Consider the following 22,836-nt stretch of genomic DNA (forward strand, 5'->3'; position numbering starts at 1 on the left):
TCACATTTGTTCTTGCAAAGTCAACGGCTGGGTGAAAATATCATCTTTCACAAAAATTCAAATGTAGCCTTATTTAGCAACACTGCACGCTTTCCATCCGCCACCATTCAAAGTACGGAAGGACAGCGTGGGCGCGACGTGACGAGCTAGCTAGCTAGCTAGCTAGCTGGCGCAGCCTATTAGCATGCAAATTTGTACGCTAAACCTAATTACGAGTTCACTGCTGGCAATTACCCAGGTGAGACTGATGACTTTGGAGGCCCACAAAATGTGTCTTTAACGATGGCCCCCAAGCCTTTATGGGGCTCGCTAGCAACTTGCAGCTTGGTGAGCATGAAAATGTCCAAAGATGCAATTGAGGCGTGCAAAAGCAAAAAAAAAAAAAAAAAAAAAAAAAAAGAAAATCAAAACAGCTGCGGGTGAAATTCATCTCATTTGCATATTCCATGTACACACACACACTAGCAGAAGTGCGCATTTGCAAAGATAATCATGCTCACTATGGAACGACGCTACAAGAAAGACAAATTGATTGTCAGGTCGCTTTGGTACTTGTATCTACTGTAAAATTGATACTATTTTTTCCATAAATGGATGACTTGATAACACTGACATTTTTTTTCCTTCATGTTTTTACCCGCAATATTGGCTCAAATGACTTTTTCTAGAATGGACTATTCTACAAAATTCCAACTTTTTTCTCCAAATGCAGTTGAACCACCCCAAATAGTGAAAATATGCATTTGATGCTCCTAATAAGTGCCAAGAAAAAATGGCAAATAAACAAGAGAACATATATGCAGGGAATCGGGGAAAAAACACAGCCCCCCACGTCACTCACCAGGCCCGACCAGGCCCACCTTGTAAAGACATGCGTACATTCGTAGTCACAAATACTACGAGGATTACATTAAAATCGAATTTTTCGTCGCTGCCCTGTGAAAAACAATTTTGTCCATTCCACGTTACAGACGTCGCATTAACACAAACATTTTTAAAAAAAATCCCAAATTGGACACGTTTTTCACATGACAGCGACGATCTATAACTCAATTAATGGATCATCATCAATAGCGTAATCCAGTCACTAATTATTCGATAGCCTAAACTGAAAACATCTGCACCATGTCATTTTTATTTCTAGGATCAGCTCAAAATGAAAAGGACTCATTTCAAATGTCAAGGCTTGTCATTTTTTAAGCACATTCAAGGCCTTTGTTTCCGAAAATCAAACTACTCTGCGGCTCAGCCTGCATCAGCAAGCTCTTCATTTGACAACATTTGAGCCCGTTCCAGGTAATAGAATCGTGTTCCACAGATTGATTCCAACAAAAACACACAAAAGGCGTTGTGGCTGCACTGTTGTTGTTGCTCTGCCTGGAGGGGGAAACGAGAGCCCATAAATCCCAACGCGCTTCTTTTTCCAAAAGCAAAAACCAAAGGCCCGGTCGGCGCCTGCCGGCGGGCAGCGGATTGGGCAAACGGCTAACAATTAGCACGGGCCAACGTGAAAAACGAGCATTTCTCGAGGGGGTGGATCCATTTCTGTTGCCCACGCCGACACTGGCCGGCGGTTTCGCTCATGAATATTCAGCAGGCGGGACGCTCCATCGCCGGCTGGGACGGACGGAAGAACGCCGGTGCGCGTGCGTGTGCGCGCGCGCGCGCGTGCATGCTTACGATGGGGCTGGCGTTGATGTAGTCCGAGTTGCCTTGACTGTTCTCCAGTCGCAAGGTGATGCGGCAGTGATCATCTGGAAGGGAAAGACGTGCAATTGAGGACATTTTGCCGTCCAGAATTCATCACATTTCTCTCCAGCCTGCATTTTTCACGTTCCATACACAATATGAAATCTACATCCAGGAAAACCATGCTGAAGGAGTCATGAGCTCGACGGGCAACCGACTTGCTTGTGTTGAATCAAACAATTCTGCTTCATTGTCTACTGTTGGCTTCAGACGTTTTGCTTTCACATGATGTATGAAAATATAATCATTCATATCAAAATACGCCGCTTTTCTCCCTTGTGAACCTACCACTTTATTCTCACAAACTTCAGACTTGGATTTTGTTTCAGTCCTAACTGAACTACGTGAAAGACTTTTCACGTAACATGACAACACATTAGTAAAAATGATCCTTGCAATATGCAGATTTCTTGTCTAACTACATTTTTTTCTGGATATTTGCATAAAATACTTTTCGAAATGGTCCCACTATTAATTGCTTTTATGCGTAACAATTGCTTCATTGTTTCCATATACTTCGGACTTGTTCTTGTAGATCTAAAAACGAATCCTAATTTTGCAATAGCAGCACTTTTTTTCTGCATAAAAATATTCAGTCTGACCTCTTTTCTCCTCAGATTTTTTCAAACCTGGTAAAGCTGACTATTTCATATCATATTGAGCGTTATATTTGCATCAACGTGGTTTTGTGCTCATGCTCAAACCAAACCCGCCCGATGTAAAAGTACTGCTTTGTCGCCATCGATTGGCCTCCTGCTACCGGGGAACTATGCTGAAGTGAGTGAATGAGCTTCGTTTAGCCGGGCCACAGCCCTGTCTAATAGAAATATAGTGCTTTGCCTCGCCGCCCTCTTGTGGCAACTAAGGGCAACGATAAACCTATAAATAAAGGTTGCGAAACGCTGGCTGGTTGAATCATTTGCCGAACTACATCAACAACAAGAAAAAGCTAAAACCTGTCCAGTTCTGGATGATTCCCAGCGGGTTGAACGACGTCCACCTCGTGTTCGTGACCTTTTGCGTCTCTCTTTGGCCAAACGTTTCTTGACATTTTCTCCGGCCAGCCCGGGGCGCTTTTATAATAAGAAGTAGAAATGATTGGTGATGAAGTGCCGACAGGTCGGGCAGGTCAGGCCTTTCATTAAGCCCGCCCAACACATCGGGACAGCACTTTTTTTTCAAATGGTCTCCTTCCTTCTCGGAATGCAGTGAATCATTGATGAGGTCATAGAAGGAGTTTTAATAGAAGCCTCATCAGAGTCCTCTGCAGTTTAGACCAGCCCAGGCGCCGTTAACCAGAGAGATGAGCCAAGCTTCAAGTGACAACTTCCAGGGACTCTTACGGGGGGGCATTTTTGTACCCCAAAAGGCCAGAGGACATAAGAAATTGCCCTTTTTTTTTTTTTGAAAGAAGTTTTAATAATCCTATTTAAAAAAAATAAACATTTCATGGAGGATGTTATGAGAATTAAGTTGTACTAAAGAAAAAAAAAAGTCGTAACCTTTACAAGAACTAAGACATATTTTGTCGACATAAAAAGTCAATTCTAGATGAAGTTGTACTTTTCCAACATAAAGTGGTATTAAGAGAAGAGTCGTATTTTTACGAGATAAAGTTGCAACATTATGGCAATGGTCGTTTTTTTTTCCACGACAATGTTGAAATGTGATAATAAAGTCGGATTCTTCCAAGAGAGTCGTAATGCTACGATATTAAAGTCCAAATTTAATGAAGGAAGGAAGTCATATTTAAAGCCGAATAAAGTTGTATTTTTGTGGTGGAAAAAAAATCGGAATATGACGACATTAAAGCTAATGTCAACCAAATTTGAATTCTGCAAGATAAAGTGGCAATATGAGAATAGTCATACTCCCCCAAAAGAAAAAACATTCCGAGAGCATAAAATTGTAATGAAGTCCCAAAATTGTGACATTTAAATCAAATTTAACGAGGTGAGGAAGTCTCGGAACTTTCTTCAACTATTCCGCCGTTGAGTTCTCCAAAATAGGACTCGATTCCCGTAAGCTTACGACTAATGTTGCGAGGGAAAAAAAATCATTTCTCGCTCCCGATTTGGTGTGCCCGCCTCCTTTTTCTAACTGGGTCTGCTTTTTGGGCTGCGGGAGGTGTCTTACAGGCCACCACGGCGAGCGATCGATTCTTCTTGGCGTTGCCGTCCTTCAGGCCCGCCGTGCAGGCGTTGGGCTCCGCCTGGTAGGCGCAAAGCGCCTCCCACTCCTTCTCCAAGCGGTTCTTGTTCTTCAGGTGGTCCTCCATGTACGACTGCGAGAAAGGACGACAAACGCTTTTAGTGTTCGAGCGTGCAAGCGAGCGAAAGACGTGCACGGCAAGGCCGGCCGGGAGTGAAGGTCGTTCAAAATGGGCGGCGGAAACAAATCTTTAAAAGCATTCGAGGAACGGTGATGCTGCCAAAACCAGACAGGCTGCTTTGGAGCAAGATCGAAGAAAAACCTTCAAACCTTCAACTTCGCCTCTATGAAACTTGGTGAAAGTTCACCACATGGCTCGAGAGTCGAGGCTCTGTCAACACCCAACGTCCAACCAAAATGAGTATGTGGGTTCTGGGAAATCTGCAATACTGGCAACAACACGTTGCGAAGATTCCTCATATCTCCCGCACAACCAGTTTCGAGGCTCCGTTGCAGCGCATTCGTCACTTTTTCTTCTCCTCGCGCCATCTGATCTTTCTGTTCTCGTTACGGTCAAACGGTATGTTAACGTGGCTGCTTTTGGGCCCTCCTTGCAATGATGAAACACGCCTTGGAGACTCCGCCTCACAATCTAAAACACCTTACTTACCAAATCTACTAAGATACGATCACCCCAGCCCCCTGCTCAACGCCCGCCCACAGCCCCCCTCTAATGCCAGAGTAATAGGGTTTGGTGGCGGCCTAAAGGGATTACGGCAATCCAATCAGGAGGTGCTGAGATCACCATGTGTCGTCCAAACACTCAATAATCCCCTTAGAGGGAGGAGGGGCTTGTACGCAATAACACGCACTAAGACGCAATAAGACGCCATCGTGGCTCTCGGAGCATCTGGAAGAAAAACCTGGACGAGATGTGATCAAAGGTAGACAATAGCAACTTTGATCCTGCCAGGCTCAACGATCCTGTGTGGGGTAGCCTTCAAAATCTGGAGGCTTTCGACACAAACTCGGAGCACCTTTTCCCCGCAGAAACTCAAAACTAACTAAAAACATACAAAAGGTGGACATACGCGCTTTTCCTGTTGACCTACTAACCATGACGATAGTTGAACTAATTTTGAAAATTATGAAATGAGATGAGATGCTTTTTGTCTACTATTTCACATGCGCTTCAATAGAGTGTTGCTATGAATCACACAGCACAGTTTTTAAAACTAAAATGGGTTTCATGGGGTGGGAAGGAAACAAAACAAAAACAAAAGAAATCCTTTGTCAGCTAGCATTGATGTTTCAATTTAGCTAGTCCCAATCAAACTGTTGCTTGGAACTCAAAGTATATCAAAGCCATTTGTGTCGCATATAGGAATCAAACAAACGTAAAGAAAAAAAAACAGTGGAGGCTGGCAATATTTTTAGTACTTTAGTTATCCATCCATCCATTATCCAACCCGCTAGTTTCGATTAAAATATTGCACACAGGACATCAAAGCCATTTCGGTCACTGATCAGATAAATACATAAATAAAAACCTGTGCAGACGATCGTCGGATAAAAAGTACACAATGATATTTTGACGATTTTAGCTAGTTTTGCTAAAGTAAAATATCGCAGACTTTGCATCAAAGACATTTTTGTTGTTTGTCAGCTAAAATGGCTGGGGCCAGTTTGGACGGAGCCTCAAAAATGGGGAAATGTGTCCTTTTGCTTAGCCAGATGTGATTTTTCAACTACTTTTGTTCCATCAAACTGTTAACTGGAACAAATACAAAGACAAAAAAATACCGCATACCTTTTGGCTGACGACGACGGTATTTGATTACTTGAGCTCGTTTCAAGTAAAATATCGCACACAGCACGCCAAAACCATTTGTGTTTAAATTAAAAAAACAAAAACAACAGAAACTGTCGGTTTTATCTGACGATTATGATATTTTGCCAGCTTTCGCTAGTTTCGAGCATATCAAAGCCATTTTGTTGTCTCTCATGTCAAAAGAAAACATACCAAAATATAGCCGACTTTTTTTTTCCTTTAATCATTCGGCAACAATCTTTTTCTCCTGCTTTAGCTCAACAACCTATCGCTATGTCGCAAACACATTTGATTGCTTTTTTTTTGATCCGATCGACACCCTGGCGACCACTCGCCCGCCTCGGCGCTCTTGACCCGGCAACAGATCGCGTTGCAGCTGGCAAAGCGCAAACAAAATAACAACAAAAAAAAAATCAAGCGCGGGGGGCTAATCTGCACGGAGTATAATCTCCAACACTCGCCCGGGCCGCAACAAAGGACAAGATAATGTGCTTTATAGAGAGAGTCCACTAATCCTCTTAAAACACATGCGGAGAGGATGTGTGTGTGTGTGTGTGGGGGGGGGGGGGGGGGGGGGTTACGGAATGGGAGGAGGGACTCATGGGAGCCAGTAATACATTAACATAAGATAAGAGGCTGGAAAGCTGCTTCAAATTAAAAAGCATCGGCGGCGTGACAACATGGAAGTCCGGCGGCTTTGCGGGAGGAGGAGGTCCTTGGAGGTGGACCTGGGGGCCCACTTTTATTCATCACCGCCGCCTCGCCTCGCAGCAAACGTGATACAACACACGTTTTGGTTCTCAGCTTGGGGGAAAGTGCTGGCATTGGAGCGCGTAGGTGGTGGTATGCACGGTGAGCAGGGAGCAACGGCAGGGTGGGGTCGAACCAAAATGTCCACTGTTCACGAAGCCGCTCAAACGTAACCTTGGCTAGTGTGCCACATGCTGCTTCAACCAAGTCTCAAGACAAAAGTATGGTGGCCAGATCACATGTAGAGAGCAGCATGTTCCGGTCAATTGACGCAAGAGTAAAAAAAAAAAAGAGTGACAGCTCAAGGCCAGCCGGTGTTTCTGAGTCAACTTTCACACAGCCTGTCAAAAGCTCCATGGCCCTCAAAAGTGGCATCACGTGCAATCTGGATCAAATCTGGATTAAACTTGTTTTGACATTTCAGTTTTTACATGATATTATTGTTGGAAAAAAAACGAAAAAGAAAACCGACAACCCAAAAAACGTTACGGATACCCAAATATATGAATAGATATGAATATTTAACATAGAGAGACAGTCGCCATTGTTGAGTCTTTCATAAGGCATCAGTGATGTCACTGCCATCTGACCAATCAGATCAGACTTGTCTTAGTGGCCTGATCTTGAGGAGCGTGGGCGGCAGAACGGAGGCGCTACGCGATGCAATTACGCCGTCGCTTGGCAGAAAGCCGGCGAGGGAGGCCCGCGGTGGGGGGCTGGGGCACGGGCGGGGGGTGGGGCGACGTGTGCTGGCCGTAATGAAACAAAACAATGACGAGCAAGATGAAAAGGAGAAAGATTAGGAGGGTTTCCTTGCCCGACAGTGTCTGCGGTGGCATTTGACACGCTCCATTCACACTGCTGATAAATGTGCGATCTGGATCAAACATGCTTTGATATGACATGGCTTCTAAAAAACATTTTTAATTGTCATCCCTTCATTCAAAATATTTCAAAATGGCAGAGTTGATCATTGTTTCCCAAAATAAAAGATGTATGCAAACGGTTCCTTTTACAAAGATAATCGGGCCTACTTTCATGAAGGACTACAGAAATCCGAGAATATTTTCTGCTGCGTCGCTGAAATTAAGAGGATGTGGACAATTTTACGTCAAACAATGTCTCTTAATGATTCGGCGCTTAATAAATTCATCGTTGGTTTATCTGCTAATTGATTCGATTCATCGATTAATAGTTGAACCTCTACAATGAACCGATCCCATTCAACCTGTTAAATAGCAGCAAGCGCACACCTGTCACCAAGTTCAGAAGTCCAAGGAGTAGTTTTCAATTGCTTTATCCTGATGTCATTTCTTATTGGGTCATTTATATAGGGGGTGTGTCGACTTTTGCCAAGCACCGTAGCTGCTTACCAGGATCATGTGGCCGGTGGAGATGTCCATGTTGGGCTGCGCGGGCTCCTCGCTCCAGGACGAGAGGCCGCTTCGGGCCGACGGGCTGACGGCCGAAGCGCCGCCGCCGCCGTCGCTGAACTGCGACGACACGCTGTTGATCCTGGACGACGTCGGCTCCGCGCGCTCCGCCGGCGGCTTGGCCGCCATGCGCTGACGGCACAGCTCCTGACAAAGTCATCAGCTTAGCATGAGTGGCGTATTTGGAGCGGGAAAAGTCGCATTCATGGCAATTGAGTGACCGTAGGGGAAAACAAAAAAAAGGATTTTTGTACAACCTTTTGAGGGAGGCCACACCCCCCTTTCAACATCTTGACATGGATCGGCGCGAACCCCCTCTTCCCCGGCCAAACGCCGCCCAAAAAATATCAAACATCGGAACAAAGTGGTCCTCCAAGTCAATAAAGGCGTTTACATGTTCAATCACGGAGACGTGACCAAACACACGTCAACATTACACCAAAAACATGCTCCTTTGATTGCTTGTTTTGCTGTATTGAATTTTTGTAACTCATACAAAGAAAGAAAGAACAAAGTATGGATGGAGACAAACAAGGACGGTCAAAAAAGAAGGATGCAAGGAAGACAAAAAAGGAAGGAAGGATGACATTAGGTGGGCATGAAAAGTGGCAAAAAAGGAAACAAGGATTGTCGGAATGAGCTAAGAAAATAAGAAGGAAGGTTACAAGAAAATGAAGGAAGGAAGGAAGGAAACAAAGTTGTTCTAAAAGGAAAGAAGGGAGAAAGGATGGATGCAAACAAGGAGGGAAGTCAGGGTGGAAGGAAGGAAAGGAAGGATACAAAGATGGTTTGAAAGCATGGTAGGAAAGAAACAAAAGGAAAGGAGGAAGGAAGGAAGGTAGGAACCAACTATGGCATAAAAGGAGAAAACGGAGGAAGGATGGAAGGAAACTAGGTAGCGTGGCAGCAAGGAAAGAAGGAAGGAAACAAGAAGCAAAGCTGAGCCGAGACGAGACGGAGACGGAAGCACAACAGCTGGGCTGTCGAAAAGATGCGCCAACCGCCGGCGACTCCGCCGCGCTGCCCGTACTTCAAGACTCCTCCCGATTCATCATTCTCAATGACTCAATTTGGTGGGAAATGCTAATGTGCAATTTGTCATCCGGACGGCCAATTTGATACAAACAATATAAACCTGTTTTGTGTTGCCACGACAACGGCCGCACGCACGCACGCTCCAATGGGACTCCGACAAGCTGGCGCGCCCCGATGACCTCCTTTCACCAATCGAGGAAACGCCACCCGGACTCCCGCCGCCCTCCCCCACCCTCGTGAGCACGGTGCCAAGAATTCCCCCTGGCAACCTAAAAAGGGAACGCTCGGCGTGTGCCACCCTAATTAGCAGCAGCCATCGACCCCCGAGGAGGAGTTGAAGGCGTGGCAAAACATGGAAACCAACCACATGGGTCACATGCACACGTGGCCAACCCGACACGGCCTTTGACATTTTGACATGCACGTATTCAAGGAAGCGAGGAAACAAGGAGGTATGGAAGGAAAAAAGGAAGCATGGGCGGAAAGGAGGAGGGAAGGTCACAAAAAAAAAAAAGACTGTGAAAGAAGGGCGGCAGCAAGGATGGATGAAGGCTGGACGAAAAGGGAGGAGTAAATGAAGGAAGTTCCAAAGCTGGTATCACAGGAAAGCAGGGCGAAGGAAGGGGAGAAGGGATACACGGTTGATAGTAAAGAAGGGAGGACGGCTGGAAGGAAGGAAAGAAGGACTGAACGAAAAAAAGGATCGAATGAATGGAAAGAAGGAAGGCGGCAATGAAAGACAAAAGGATGGGCAGAAGGAATTCGGGAATGAAGCAAGGAAGCTTGGAAGGAAAGCAGGAAGGAAACACAGATGAAGGTAGGAAAGGGAAGGCAGAAAGACAGGAGAGACAGATGGGAGGGAGGAATGAAATTCAAAAGGAAGAAAAGAAGGACGGAAGGCGGGATAAAAGAGGGAATGAAAGGAAAGAAGGCGGGCATTAAGGAAGCAGAGAAGGATGCGGGGACCAGGCGAGGAAAACCTCCTCACTGTCAGTCAGGTGAGCGGTCGGGTTGGAAAATCCACATCTTCTGCACTTGCTCTTCAAGTGCACCCCAAAACTTTTGGTCAGCCGAGCCCCGAAAGCGCCAAAGCGGCAAAGCGCCAAGGCGCAGCGCCTGGGCGTCTACCTGGTAGGTGGCGGTGGCATCTTGTCCGGCGTCCGTCCCCAAGTTGCTGAGTTTCTCCTTGAGTTTGTGGTGCGACCTGTGTCGCAGGCAATAAAGCACGCTGGAGGCCAGCAGCACGCCGGCGATGCACAAGATGGACGCCACCGTCAGGGCCAGGAACTTGGTGGACTCGGCCTGGCTGTACTTGCTCGGGATGGCCGAGATCTCGCTGCCCTGCCGCGACACGCACAAAACATTTACAGATATGCCGCAAAATGCCCTTTCAAAAAAAAAAAAAAAAAAAAAAAACGCCACCTGCCGAATTACCGGCACCTTGTCTAACACGCTTCTGCGCAGCTTTAGACGGTGCGTCACGCCCGATTTGCCCCGCACACGTAAATAAAGCCCCAAAGGTTGCCTGCAAGGCGCAATGAATTTGAAACTGATGATGATGATGATGATGATGACGATGACGACGACTCGCTTTTGTTTTTCCGACATCTGGGCCCGAGGGGAGCGGCACCGCCCGTCCTTGCGGCAAATGTTCTTTTCCCACCGACAACAATGGACGGTCGCGCCACGAGCAGGAAGTGTCCTATGGAGGTGGGGACCTTCGTTTGGGTGGTCCAAGAAGGTCCCGTTGAGCCCATGCCGCATAAGAATGGACCCCCCCGCGCCCATTTTACTTGACGGTGGCCAACAATATGCCACGTAATCACGCGCTGCAATCACACAGAGACAAATTGCAGACCGACTGAAGGATAATCATCCTTTGGACAAAAAAAAAAAATCATCCTGCACATAAAATCCTTTCACCCAAAACAAACTCTCTTCATCTCGGAATATAGAAATACAGTAGAATAGCTAGCTAGATAGACAATGCACTTCATAATGGGCTGACGCCAATAATGGAATAAATGCCGCACTTTTGACTCACATTAGCACACATGTCAGATGGAAAAGTTCAACACAAGATGGAAAGTAAAACCAAATCTACATAGGATACATAGACGAGGCCGTTCCGCGTAGACGGACGAGTTCCAAATGTCTTGATTAAGACAAAATATAGATAAGGCAGTTGAACCAAGACGAGCTCCAAACGTTGATCCAGAAACACGACGATATGCCTCGATATAGATTTGATGTTTACACCACGGGGGACGTGAGCCGAGCAGTTGTTAGCCTCACTTTGCTAGGTTGCTCTTCCTCAGACGCGATGGTTTCCTGACTGCAAACTTCCACTTTCATCCTTGACAAACTCCAAAATATAGACAGGGCAAGTTCAACATGGCAAACGCAGAAAGAGAACAAATGATGCCAGAGTCAGCATCTAGTCGTAGAAGCGACAGAAGCACATCCAGGATCCGGCCAAAAATGAAAAAAGAAAAAGTCAACTTGAACGCGGTATTTTCCTGCCGCGCTCAACACAAACAATCAAGCGTTGAGCTGATCGATAGAATATTGATTGGCGCGCACTTCCTGTCTCACAGAGTGACTCATTGCCATCTCGTTGGCTGTGCAGCCTCCACACCCCCAAAAAAACAGCACCACCCACTCACCCCCCCCCCCCAAACTCCCATCTCAATAGGTAGCTGATTTTTTTTCTGGTGTAGAAAATCCTCACAGAGAGACACAAGGAGGCTTGGCCTGGGGGGTAAAATCAAGGGTGTTTTTTTGGAAAGGGGGGGGGGTCAATGGTGGCGGTCACAGAGATTAGCGGGGGGGGGGGGGGGGGGGGGGCATGACAGTCAGTTAATAAAAAACGGCTGCCTGGCCATTCCCCCGCTACCCGACTGTCAAACCCCGGGAGTTTAGCCCACTAGCAGATTGTTCTGGAATTCCAGGGGGGTCTCAAGGAGAACCCCCACCACCACTAAATGACCCCCCCGCCCCCTCCAAAAAACAATGATATTCAGCCAATTCATTGCTGCTGCTGCTGCTGTATTCAACACCCGATAAAGCGCTCGGAGAATGACCCACCAGGGGGACGACAGTTGCGCAATACACGGACGTACGTGTGTGTGTGCGTCGCATGGTCACATGACTGCATTCTAATGACGTTTCCTGTTCAACTTTTACAGCCAGTCATTGGATGGATGGATGGAGGGAAGGAAGGAAGAATGTCTGAAAGGAGGGAACATTCCAGAAGATTGGCGCATCCCCTTCCAAATACACCTCAAAAGATCCCTTGATTTTTACTTTAGTTTGACAACAACAACAACAACAACAATAATAAATCAGACCCGATGCCGGTTTTGCAATGGGCACAAAATTTGCTGGACGTATCTCTCAGGATAGGACGCACAAACAAGTCTCAAGGACCCATGACCAAAAGTGGAGAGGAAGTCGGCCATTTTGGGTTGAGGTCGCCATTTTGGGGCTCGTACGACGACAAACGGCTGCTCGCTAACAACGCGCATCGATGAGCGTTTACTGGAGCAGCCCTGCCGGCGTGGGGCTATTGAGCAAAAGGGGGGTGGGCGCTTTGTGTGTGTGTGGTGGGAGCGGTCCCACCACACATGGCCCTCCCTCTCTATCGGGCCTGGCCGCCATGTTTGCCAACTGATTCAAACCCACGCGGACGTCAGCTCCCTCAAGTTTGGTCGCGTCTGCTCGGCTCGTTGTTGAGAAGGCGGCGGTGACGGGGGCTTTTTCGGTTGGGTTGGGGGGGCGCAAAGGTTTTCGTGTGTGGGGAGGAGGCGGGTCGGGAGGGGGGGACGGGGGTTGCGAGGCGCAGGAATAACAAGCGCCTGCGTTGCAGCTGCTGCACCGGCTGTCAATCAAACATGCCTGTCAATCATTCTGCTCAGACTCCACCTAGGAAATAATCCAATTGTCCCCGCAAAAAGTTGAGATGATCGTCAACATTCGGATTGGCCAATGTGACGGACAACGCGCGGTGGGATAGACGGACGTGCTTCAATGACCATCTGGATGCCAAAAAGAAAGAAAGGAAGAAATTCTTGAGGAGTGAGGAGAGGGGAGGATGAAAAGCGGCAGGGAAAAAAAAAAAAAAAAGCAGAGCGATCCTCCATTGTCCATCTGCTCACACACGCACGCACGCACGCACACGCACAAACTTAAAAAGTTCAATCGCATTTCAGCATGCATTTCTCCGTCTAGCGTTTCGGTTTTATTCTCAAACATGACCACGATCTTTCCTCATCGATCACATTTCTGTCGTGATTCAGCATCTTGCTTGAATTTCAAAATCCCTTCCCCCGTCGTAGTATCTAAGCCGTTTTTGCTTCAGCCTTCAACAATTCAAACTCAAATTCCACGCCGAGAGAACACTCAGCATCAAACTCAGTCCAATGTCTCCATCCCCGTTTTCCGCAGCAATCTCATTTCGAGCACGCTTCGCCACCAAATCAAATTGTGAGCAAGTTTCAGCCTCAAACTGTCAAATGTCTCTTTGGTTTCAGCATCAAATGATTTCATGTTTCAGCGCCTATCTCAAATGTCTTTCATAACGATGCGTTCAACACCTCCGATCAGATTCTGGCATGTAGCGCCATCGCATTTCAGCAGCAAACTCAAATGAAACCAATTTCGAGCATGCTTCAGTATCAAGTAACCTCGTTTCAATCATGTTTCGGCATCAATCCAAAACTCCTATCATGTTTCAGCATTCAACACATTCACAGTTCATCCCTTTTAACCACATTTCAGCAGCACACGCACAGTTCTCTCCTGTTTCGGCATCAAGTTCACCATCATTATGCTAGCAATTGCTAGCATGCTTCAGCATCCATTCAAAATCTCTCATGTTTCGGCATCAAACTACGAAATGCTTCCCGTTGCGGCACAAAAGACATTTCGAGCACGTTTCGCCACCGGAGACTCCAATTTCAAGCTCTTTCGGCATGAAAATATGCCAAATTAGTTTCAGCATAACACAAAAGTGAAAAGGAACGCAAAGATTTCTCATGAAATGATCCGGATTCAATTGATTGCACATTTTCAATTCGGCCAAAGAAAAACAAGTGGCGTGCGTGCGCGCGTGCGTGCGCGGCGGTGCGCATGCGGCGGCTGGATTTGCCGGCCTTGACAAAGGGCCAATTGCGGCAGGCGGCCATTGTTAGCGCCGGCCGGTCATCACCTCTGCGCACACGCTGAGAGAACGCTGGGCAGGTTGGAGTGGCCTCGCCGTCACGCTGGACTGAAGGTTCATGCTGAGAGCAACATTGATCATTTGAATGACGTTTCAGCATCAACCATCAGCTTTCAAGTCCATTCATTCCCATCACAATTCAACATCCAACAGCTAGAAACACACTTTCACCTCCTCTCGCGGTGTCAAATATTCTTGTCGTGAATTTTCAACCATGTTTCAGCATCAAACATCTGCTATGTTTTGCAGCAACCCTGTTTTTTAAATGTTGATTTCTATCAGGAGTCAGCAGCAAAATGCTATAAACACATTTCAACCTGTTCCTGCATCAGTCATGTTTTTTAAAATGAATTTTCTACCACGTTTCAGCATCAAATATCTGCTGTTTCGGCATGTAACGTTAATTCATTTCTGTCATCTTTCAGCAGCAAACAACCATAAACACATTCTTAGCCTGTTTCTGTATCAAACGTGGTTTTTTTTCCAATTGAAAGTGACCATGTTATGGCAGCAACTCTATTTTTTTTCGATTAAATGTCCATTCATTTCGATCGTGTTTCAGCAGCAGACTACTCGCAACATCCGCCGGGCTTTGCGCGGCAAACTGTCTCAACTTCGTCTGCCTTGCTGAATTAAGCACATCAAGCTTTGGTTATGTCTCGGCTGCAGCAAACATCATCGAATGTCTTTTACGTCAGGAGCAAAATCCAAATCAATGCGCCCTTGTTGTTCCTGCACAACATTTCACCTTGATTATTTTCAGCCATAGCAAACATCACCAAAGCCCAAATCAAGCGAGCAAGCTTGAAATCCTGTTTCTCGCATCATTGCCAAACACAACCAAAGCATTTTTTCCTGTTTCAGCATCAACTCAAATTTCCGAATGAAGGACATGTTGCGGGCATCAGTGAACTTGGACCGCCATTCGACGGCCAACGGCATGAACCTTCAGACCACGCGGCGCTATCAAATATAATTCAATTGAATTTGCGGTTCGACATCAATCACGTTTCAGAAAACACATTTCTATCACGTTTCAGTATCCAACTTTGGAAATATCCGGAAAAAAAAATCTGCCAGAGTCCCGCACCCCAACTCAACTTCCTCTCTGAGCTGTCATGTTTCAGCATTGAATAGCAACATTTCCGCCATGTTTCCATCGCGCTTCAAACTCACAATTCCATCACATCAAATAATCAAAATGAGGTTTTTTGACACAAAAAGGTTTCTGCGTCAGCTAACACGAAACCTTGTACTAGTCACATTTCTTCACGTTTCATCAAAAAAAAAAAAAAAAAAATCCATCACTTGAACCCTAATCAAAAATCGAACATGTTTCAGTATTGATCATGACTCAGCATCAAATATAATCACCTTTATTCCATGTTGGGCCTAAAAAAAAAAAATAAACAAAACGTCTCACCTTTCAGCATCAGCCAACATGAATGAAATGTACTGTACTCCCTTTCAATGCCATCAAACTTTATCGATTTGACTTCGGGCCTCAACGAGCCAAAGAAAAGCGCAGCAACTTTTGCTGAAATGTGATGCTGCCAGATTTGCCATGGCGACGGTCAGAGGAAGGCGCCCGCCTCTCACCTCCTCCTCACCGTCTCCTCCTCTTCATCCTCCTCCTCCTCTTCCTCTTCCTCCTCCGCTTCCCGGCACGTCCGTCCGGGCGGGAGAAAAGCCGTTTCTTTTCCCGGCTGTGAGCATCGAGGATGAGGAGCGGCCCGCCGACGAAGAGTCCACGCCGGCGCCTTTCTTCACTACAAAGTGCACAAGGGCCGAGGGGGGGGTCCGCCTTTTATTGGTTGACCCCCCCCCCCCACCTCCAAGCCTATTCCCGCCCTCCAATCCCTGCCTGTCTCCCGCACATGTCAACGCCATCCCCCGCCCCCGTCGCCATGGTGACGGCTCCACATGTTGCCGACAGGAGGAGGAGGAAGAAGAGTGGGAATCGTTTTGACCGTCATCGTTTGTTTGAGCGGGAACGTACGAAAGGACGAACGCAACTCCCCGAAGGAAATAGAGCGTGGCGATCAAAAAAACACTGTTGTTCATTAAAAAATAAATAAATAAATAAAAAAGGAAACGCTTCCTTCATGTCGACGTCCTGCAGGTGTCCCGATACCTTTGAGCATGTTTGAGTTGGACTTCCTGGAGGTGTCCCGATACTTTTGTCCCAACTTGACATTTTCTTCACTTCCAGGTGTCCCAATACTTTTGTCCGTGCCATATTCACGATTTACTTCATCCAGGTGTTCCATTACTTTTGTCACTTGTGAGCATTGAGGAGCATCTCCGTCACCGCTGTTGCCATGACAACCGGGCCACCCAATTTCCCTTCATCAGAGACAGTCGGAATATTTATGCAGGGTTTTTTTTTCGCCCCCCTTTTGATCATTTATACTTTTAAATATGACACGCACACTTCTATTGCAAGGACACGCACACACGCGCGCGCATGCACGCACGCGCTTCTTTTGTCGCGTGTTCACCACTAGAGAAGAACTCGTTAATTCTCATTGTGGAACGATGTCCGTGTGTGTGCATGTTCAAGGAGAGCAATGGAAGGAGGAACAGGTGGAAGAGAAAAAACAGGCTTCTGCTCGTCCGCTATTTGTGAGAACGTGTTGAGTGTGCGTGCGTGCGGCGTACGTCTCACAAAGGAGACCAATGAGCGCTGAAGCTGCCTGATGCAGATGACAAGCTGCTTCCTCAAGTGTGTGTGTGTGTGTGTGTGTGTGGCTCTTCAGTTTATCTTTCTATTCACCCCCCCAACCCCTAAGCCCCAACCAGAGCCCCACACACACACACCCTTTTGCCTCTTTGTGACAGCTGGAGGTGGCAGCCACTCAAGTCACTGTTGGCGTTAAGTGTGTGTGCATATGTGTGTATGTGTGTGTGTGTGTGTGTGTGTGTGCGGTGTTACTAATTCTGCCCTCGACCCCCACGCGGCCCCTTTCATTTTCCTTAAAGCACATTTACAGTCACGCAATTCTCTCGTCAGCGTACGGCAACTCTGACCTTGCGACTAACGCAACTTTGTTACCATGACAACAAAACGGCAAAAAAACATCGCAACACAACTCATGACCCTCATAACACAACTATTCCAAACGGACAAAATACGTGCAGCCGTGCCACAACTCGCAAGAATGGAGCAACGCGGTCACACTGGGGGGGGGGGGGGGGGGGGGGGGGAATGCCGTGCTGCGTTTCGTCCATTTGACTTTGTCAAGCAAGAAAACGATCGGAGTCCGATCGACTTCAAAAATGTATCAGGATGATGAAATAAAGGTGAGTAAATTTGAAACATTTATGGTGACGCGTTCCTTGAATAAGAAGCGAGCCCAACGTTTCATCCCGCCTTTGTGGACGGGACTTTTCCAGCTACGGAATAATGAAAGCTCTTCTCCATCATGACATCCCTCAGTGTTGTTGAAGTTCGGACAAAAGTAGGAGCGGTCCTCACAACACATCAGTCATAGGCAAGCATTTTTGTGGCGACAGCTCGTCAATGACACGCCGGCGCGGCAAACGCTGGACGGCGCTCGGCACATGAAAAGATTTCCACGCCGCCGCGCCTTTTGTGTCAGCGTGCTAGCCGGCCGCCAATCTGCCGCCACTGCTGGGATGCCGCTCGGACAAAAGAGGCGCCGTGGCACCAAACGGGTGCCCCTCGAATCCCCGCCAGGGAAATATTGGGGAAAACTTGAGGAGGATGACAACTTGAGATGAAGAGACAAACAAAACAGAGTGCAGCGGGAGAAGAAAAGCTCCGTCAAGTATACTTTGGCTTACATTTATCAGAATTTCGAGGAGGACGCCCAAACATCGACAGCAGCTACGAGGTCCCGATTGTTTTTGCAGAATTTTGGATTATTATTATTCTCCGTAATGAATCCAATTTTTGAGGGTCCAAATGTGAATCATTTCATTCATTCTTTCTTTCTTTCTTTCTTTTCATTCTGTTACCCGAGTTCTGCTTTCTGTTGCCGTCGCTCGTCTTTCCGTGAACTCTAGGAGCACTTTGAAAAGAGCGTACGACTCAAATGTATTCTTCTTTTCGAGAAAAACATTGCGTCCTTTACACTTGGCGGCGTCCTCCAGAGGAAGAAGAGGCCAAGAAACGTGCACGCTTGAAAACCAAGAGAGGCGGACAGGCTTCCTCTTCGGATACCAACCGAATATTCAATGTGTTACTCAGGTGTTGCATCACGCAAAAAAACAAAAACAAAAAGTTTGGAAGCGAGCATACGCTGTGAAGTTCAAATCTGCACTTGGGTTGATTGGTTGTTCAGGATAAACAACACTGCAAAAACATGATAAAAGCCACACACACACACACACACACACACACACGTCCTCACATTAAGGGCTGTTGTTAGCTCACTAGCATTTATATACATGAAATATTGACGGTGAAGTTCAAATGTGCGTTTCAATAATATTGCGTTTATTTCAACTATTTCATTGTATGAATGAATGAATTCCAAATATTGCGTTTATTTCAACTATTTCATTGTATGAATGAATGAATTCCAATCGATGAACCAATCCCTCACCGTATCGCGGTTCACTTTTTGTGACTAACGTTACTGCAGATTCATGTAGCGTATTTGTGCTTTTATTTGTAAGAATTGCTTTTTAAGGCCTTCATTTTGGGAAAAATATTTTTCAAAGATTCTATAAGAACGTGCAGACTCCCTACGATGAGCAAAGTAAGCAGGACGGACTATTGAAAACAATCTAAACCCATTTTGCCCAACCAGGACTAAACACGCCCCCTCAGCGGAACATCGCCAAGTTCATCCACGAGCGCCACTTCATGACATCGCTATTTTGAATCGGCGCACACCAAACCCCTAGCGCTAAGCTAGCACCTGCGAGGCGGCGCCGTTTCATCAACGGATTCAGGGTGTCGTCGTGGTGATGAATTGTTAATGAAAGACAATGACACGATATTGAGGTGTCGACGCCCTTTAAAAAGGTGGCGCGTTGCCCTCCAAAAATCGCGGCGAGATAACGCGCCATCAGCGTTCCGATCTTCGCCCGCATCGGGATGAAATGATCACTTGGCTCAAATCTACAATTGTCTATTATCTTTTTTTCGCCTTGGTCTTTTGGCTCGAAGCGGAGGTGAGCGAGCGCTCGGCGGAATTGCTTTAGAGGAGGAGGGGGGGGAAAAAAGAAATCAAATAAATAAATAAATAAATCTCGCAATCTTTTCCCTCCGCATCGGTGGTCTGATAAAAGCTGCCAAGGTCGGCCCACCTGCGGCAGATTGCGGGCCGTTTGCAGGCGGGAGAGCGCTCGCAGCTGACGGGCCACGTTTCAAGGATGCGCCGGCAACACCTTTCAGCGTCGAAGCTCAATCTCAGTCTCAGTCTTCCTCGGCCGCGATTCATTCGGACCGCGGGGCAAACTCCGATTGGAGGACGATGAACAAACGCATTCAAAAACGACTTGACGATGACGGGAGGGACACCATTTTGTTGGTTTGCGACTACATTCTCGGCTCGGTCCTCGGACCGGTTCACGACTTGAGTCTTGACTCGGCTCTTTGCTTGCTTCGTGACCTGGTTTGCAACTAAGTTCTTGACTAGCTGACGTCGGTATCTTCCAAAAAATATCAGCGCAGTCAGCCCCTATCGTCAAATTCTGGCCTGTTTTACTACCGCTTCTCCTGCCTCTCTGTAATCTCTTCTTTCATTTTTGTCCCCCAAATGGTTTTGGGAGTTTTTCCTTGGCCGGACGGGGGGTTGAGAACAGGGGCTTTCGTCGATCTTGGTGAACCGTGGCCCGTGAAGCCCTTTCGCACCCTTAAAAAGTTGGGAAAACAGATCCAAAGACTATGTTCCCAAATGGTATGAATCGAGAGTAAAGGCTGGTCAAGCAGAACCTTTGGGTCCGGAGCCTCATTGAAAAGGAATTGAAACAATGACGGCCACATTTTAGCCGTCGCAATTGGCTCACGCTTGCAGGCCGCCATCGATCCCATTGACTGACTCCCAGCCCCCTCCTCGCTACCCACACACTCTCCACCACTCTGACTTTGACACGCTTCATCATCGGTGCAGACTAACTGCTGGATCAATGGGTGGTGCAGTCTATCCGCTGCAGAGGCGGCGGAGTAGAGCGGTAGGAGGGCAACGATGACCGAGAGACACCCACAGGCTTCTCGCTGTTACATATTTGACATGTGGAATGATACGCATAATAAGGGCTTTTAGACACAGGCGCTTGTCATTTTCCCATACGATGGGCTAAACTTCAACAGGTAGAAGCCACGTAGCTCTTTCACCACCCTGAGCTCTGCCCCGGCGGTCATGGTAACGAAAGACGTACGCCCCAGTGGCCCGATAAAAGCGGGCTAATTTCCCCCCGCAACGTCCGCGGCCGCGCTACTCACATCTGCGACTCCCGCCTCCAGGATGCTGAGCTTGGCTTCCTCCTCCAGCGACGCTTTCTGATCCACTGCAACGGCGAAAAGAACCACAACACCAAAGTCGTTAGTGCCCCGAGCCGTGTGTACTTTTGCCATTTGTGGACGGCGCGTATGGAACGTGACGGCGACCGCCCCCGCGCAAGGAAAGGACGTGACATGCCAAGTCAGCAAGTCGTCTTCGAAAGGTCCGCCCACACTCATCTAGGCGAGACGTGACTGATGATTATTAGAAGGAAATCATCAGGGAGGAACTGTATTCACGCCACCAATCCGATGCGACCGTTGCAATTTTTCGCTCAGTGGGACAGAGGAGAAAGGTGAACATTTTGTTTGGTCTAGAATAAAAGTTTTTTGATAGAAATGTTGACTTGGGTCCTGATTTAGTTCTAGATGTTGACTTGACTTGGTTCCAAGCATGCTTTTTGACTCCGTTTGTGACATGATTCTTGGCCTGGTTCTGATCGGATTCTAGTTTTGACTTAGTCCTTTACTATCTTCTGGACTTGGTTCCTGGCTCAGTTCTTGACTTGTTCTCGTCATGGACCTTAACTTGTTTTTTGACTAGGTTGTTGACTTAGTTCTGGACTATTTACTTGACATGGCTCTTGTTTGTTAGTGACAAGTTCTTGGCTTTGCTTTTGAATGTTGTCAAAGCAAAAGAAATGAAGTCTAATCAAATTCTTCACTTTTTCCCCTCCTCCAACGATATTCCATCTTTAACTTGTCGCAGTGTGAGAGTGAAAAAAAAAACCCCAACCCAGGCCCTTAGGAAATCGCTGAAAAAAAAAAAAAAAGCTAATCTCATTTGTACACGAAGGCCGCCGTTATTTTCCCTCCAAAACACACAGAGGCGCTTCATTTGTCACGCGGGGCGGCCCTGTCCCGAGCTGTGCTTTATGTTAACTCAATGTAAGCCGGGAGCCGAGAGGGGAAAACACAGCCAGAAACGGCTCATTTTTCACTCTGGACAAAAGGGAAGGGCCCGGGCCGGCAGAATGAAGCGCTGCCAGCACCACTGGCTCATTATTTCCGCCATTAAGCACTCGGGCCGCCCCCCGCGAACCCCCCGCGGCCTTGCCGCCGCATCTCAGGAGTCGTATAATGAGAAGAAAACAACGGCCATCCCTCAAATGCTGAGGCGGGGAGGAGGCGAGCGGGCAAGAGGGGGGTGGGGGGGGGGGCGTAGCGCCGCACTGTCGCCGCGGCGACAGCATGGATGTAATCACGTTAGTTGATCACCGCGGCCGAGGTCCAAGAGAATATAAATCACAGCAAGTGAAGCCCGGCCTCTTCTTAACACCTTGCTGGTGTCGACGCTGTGGATGAAATACAACTTTTGCTGAATACCGCGCCACGCCAAAATTGAAAATGTCAGACATTTTGTACAAATAAATAAATAAATAAATAACTTGTTCAGGCATTGGCGAGATCGGGACTTGGCGCTCAAGAGATTCGGGCGCAGGAGCAAAAATGTGATTGAGACATCTCTAGTTTTTAAAATCTGAATAAATGAATTTCAAGATTCGCGATAGCAACTTTTTAATGTTGACCTTATTACAGTGTCTATTATTCATCCCTGTTGCTATAGTCAATCAAACTCACATGGAAGAAAAAAGCAAAAAAAACCTTTATTTCACTTAGAGGTAGAGATAATAAGCAGTTTTACTATTACGATACGTGTGTCGCAATACTTTTGTCCAACCTTCACATTTTCTTCACTTGGTCGGAGTCCCAATACTTTGGTGTGGATATATTCTTTACTCTGCACTTTATTTTTATTCTAATCATTAGGACCTGACTAATTAATCGGCTGATATTAGTTTTTTTTAAATGGGCAAAAAAATAATCAGACAAGTGGAATATGTACTTCTTTTCACTTCCCGCGGGTGTTCCAATATGCTGTCCATTCTCCACATCATCTTCACACATGTCCCAATACTTTTGATCTAATGTCTTTCCCTTTTCACTTCCTGTACACGTCTTTATAAAAACCTTTGTCCACGTCTTGGTTTGTCATTTCCGCTACGTGTCGCAATATTTCTGTCCAAGTGCTGCCGTTTCCCTCAACTGAGATGCGGGCCAAAGCCTTTTTTTTTTTTTTTTACAAATCACGTCCGCCACCCGAGGGCTCGTTTCTTCTTCTTCTTGTCGCCGCCGCTGAGCGTAAAGACGTCAACAACATCATCGACATCTTCAACATCATCAGTGCCCG

General features: G+C 46.9%; 1 protein-coding gene across 6 annotated transcripts in view; it reads right to left on the reverse strand.

Annotated features, from left to right (window-relative positions):
* LOC147141505 (receptor-type tyrosine-protein phosphatase N2-like) overlaps positions 1-22,836 on the reverse strand; it is a 46,519-nt gene that overhangs the window by 7,821 nt on the left and 15,862 nt on the right. For all 6 annotated transcript variants that reach the window (XM_086042112.1, XM_086042113.1, XM_086042111.1 and 3 more), the window contains 5 exons: positions 20,589-20,653; positions 10,078-10,290; positions 7,855-8,061; positions 3,886-4,033; positions 1,681-1,754 (listed from right to left, as the gene is read on the reverse strand). In XM_086042112.1, the coding sequence (XP_085898238.1) occupies positions 1,681-1,754; positions 3,886-4,033; positions 7,855-8,061; positions 10,078-10,290; positions 20,589-20,653 (707 nt within the window). The remainder of the gene's footprint in view (positions 1-1,680; positions 1,755-3,885; positions 4,034-7,854; positions 8,062-10,077; positions 10,291-20,588; positions 20,654-22,836) is intronic.

This window comes from Filicampus tigris, chromosome 10, assembly GCF_054856515.1.
Source record: "Filicampus tigris isolate MCC_2025a chromosome 10, RoL_Ftig_1.0, whole genome shotgun sequence".
Lineage (NCBI taxonomy): Eukaryota > Metazoa > Chordata > Actinopteri > Syngnathiformes > Syngnathidae > Filicampus > Filicampus tigris.